The 2,723-nt window shown below is 43.5% G+C and overlaps 1 protein-coding gene across 2 annotated transcripts; it reads right to left on the reverse strand.

The window, feature by feature from the left end:
* Positions 1–386: 386 nt before the first annotated feature.
* Positions 387–1,960, reverse strand: LOC120041328 (putative nuclease HARBI1). Of its 2 annotated transcripts, XM_038986265.1 has the most exons (4): positions 1,528–1,960; positions 1,343–1,458; positions 1,135–1,246; positions 387–1,040 (listed from the first exon to the last, which is right to left on the reverse strand). In XM_038986265.1, the coding sequence occupies exons 1-4, from the start codon at positions 1,958–1,960 to the stop codon at positions 670–672; spliced, it is 1,032 nt and encodes a 343-aa protein (XP_038842193.1). In that variant the 3' UTR covers positions 387–669. The 2 variants fall into 2 exon arrangements, 1 of the variants encoding a protein (XP_038842193.1); XR_005475877.1 differs by lacking the exons at positions 387–1,040; positions 1,343–1,458 and having other exon boundaries at positions 1,197–1,246; positions 1,528–1,645.
* Between the last annotated feature and the right edge of the window lie 763 nt (positions 1,961–2,723).

Consider the following 2,723-nt stretch of genomic DNA (forward strand, 5'->3'; position numbering starts at 1 on the left):
ATATTGTAACCAGTTGTTTTAAAGGAGGACAGTTGTTAAAATGACAGATGTGGGGCATTTCGTGAAATTGTACTTCAGTATGGTTTCATAAACAAAGACATGCTGATGTGCCAGAATATTAAGTATCACATTGTCATAAGTATCAAAACTGTAAAAACAATATGTAGCTTTTCTGCAGAAAGAACCAGCCTCATAAATTTATGACTTTATCCTTTTTCTTCAGTGTGGCCCTAGTACTCTGTCATATAAACAAATACACATTCCATATGAATATAAAAACACAATGTGTAACATTATGTTCCTTTATTGAATAAGGACAAAACAAAGCAGGTAAACCATCAGCTCCTTTCGAAACTGAAGTCACAGTGACTCTACAAGATGGAAAGCACAGAATCCAAGCATATTATACAAAATGATACATACACATTCAAAGGTCTGTATATAACACACCCTGCATGTCTGCACACTAAAATAAATGCAGGACAAATCCATACACATCAACTGAACAGACAAATGAATGGATGCAGTAGCCTCCCTGCAGCCTTGTATTACACACAGTATACCGCACAAACATCATAAGAGGCCAAATTCGTCAAAAAACGAACCCAAAAAAACCCAAATTCCTCTGCCACCGCAGGACATATTTAACCAAAATTGAAAGCACACATACTAACTAAAATAATTCAACACATATTGGTCCCTCAGCAGCCGACCACTGTCGTCATCAGGGAAGATTGCCGGATTGTCCCAGTCCATGGCTGGTGGCACTCTGGGGGCCCTCTCCTTCCTCAGGCAGGCCACATTGTGGAGGACAGCACAGGCCACAGTAATATCACATGCCCTAACAGGGCTGACCCTTAATTTGTGAAGGCAGTGAAAGCGTGCCTTCAGGAGGCCAAAGGTCATTTCAACTCTGGCCCTGGTCCTGGCATGGGCATGGTTGTAGGCCTGCTGTGCTTCCTGGGGGTCTGTGAAAGGTGTCAGGAGAAAAGGCTGGCAGCCATACCCCCTGTCTCCCAGCAACACACCAGAGAATTCACCTGTCAACACAAAATCTCATCATTACTACCTCATAAACACAGTGATATTCTTGACACAGCCATGATGGTTATAAATAGGGGTTGTGTGGCTTACCTTGTGATAGGCACTGATAGATTTCAGAGGCCCGAAAGATTCTGGAGTCATGGACTGAGCCAGGCCATTTTGCCACAACATTGCTGATCACACAGTCAGCATTGCAGACCATCTGAAATCATAAGATGAGGAATATTACACCAATCAATGCACATCACTGGCAATGCAGAGTGTTCGTCAATGGACAATATCAAAAAGTTATGTTCACCTGAACATTAATGCTGTGAAAGGATTTCCTATTCACAAAATCGGCCTCATGGGCACCTGAGGGGGCTTTTATCCTTATGTGTGTGCAGTCCACTGCACCAATGACATTGTGGAAACCTGTCACACAAAGTAATGAGTATCCTACTATGTGTTAACAGTTGTCCTGTAATTTGTAGATCCTCTTACCTGCAATCCTATAGAACTCCTCTTTGATGTCACAGAGTCTTCTGTGGCCAGGGAAGGAGATGAAGACATCTGCTAATGCTTTGATAGCCAGACACACACTCCTTATTGTGCGGCAAATTGTGGCCTTGTTCAGCTGTTCTGCATCCCCCACTGAGTACAGGAAGGCTCCACTAGCAAAAAAGCGCAAGGCCACACAAACCATTTGCTCCACACTCAGTGCATGGCTCCGTGCAGTGCGGTGCTTAATCCTGGGACCCAGTAGTCTGCATAGATACCTGATGCCATCTGCAGAAAACCTGTATCTTTCATATAGATGGTCATCAGGGAAGGCCAGTGGGTCCAACCGGTCCCTGAAGACCCTTTCTCGCCTGAAGGCTCTCCTCAGCACAAGTGCTTCTTCATCCACCACATCTCGCACGAATGGGCATGCCATTGTCAGAGCAGAAAGGAACACACAATTTTGGGCCTTCATATAGGCTAGTGGCCACACCTGGTGCTGGGGGGGTGGGCAAAAGAGGGCGATGCCTTATAACGATGACTTGGTTGTACTGATTGCTGGGAAAATAAAAAAAAACCTTAGAAAGATGCCACCGTCCTGTGTGCTCACAATAAGAGCTCATATGTCATGGCTCACTTGACTTTACGAGAATATACCTAATTTTTATTTTGAGCTGTGTCATCTTCTTGGAGCTGGGGGAGGAAAGAAAAATAATGATTAATACATTTGTGTTACAGTTAGCATACAGTGTACATTGAAGGCATATCTCACCTCCCTCTCAAGTTTTTTTATTTCAAGGTCCAGTTTCCTAATTGTCCTCTTTTTTATTTCGGACTCCAGTGCAAGATTTTCCATCTTTTTCTTCTTGTACTGAATGTCTATGTCTGCCAGTTCTATTTGGCGCCGGAGGTGGTTGCCATACAACTTTCTGATAGCTTGTGAGCTCTGTGAACACAATACAATTAGCGCAGCTGGAATTTGGCAGGATGTGGTGTCCTTTTATTAATACGCACTATGTTGCCAGGCTGGTTTTCCCACTGTATAGCATCTGGGTCCTGTAAAAGAAATTCGATTTTTTGATTTTGATGAGGACTCCTCACCATTGTAGAGTAAATAGTACTTTCACAGTCTTAACATGATACCTCATGCCTTCTGGAATCCAGAGAGATGGTCTCCTCCTCATCATCGTCTCCATCAT

This window comes from Salvelinus namaycush, unplaced genomic scaffold, assembly GCF_016432855.1.
Source record: "Salvelinus namaycush isolate Seneca unplaced genomic scaffold, SaNama_1.0 Scaffold441, whole genome shotgun sequence".
Taxonomy (NCBI): domain Eukaryota; kingdom Metazoa; phylum Chordata; class Actinopteri; order Salmoniformes; family Salmonidae; genus Salvelinus; species Salvelinus namaycush.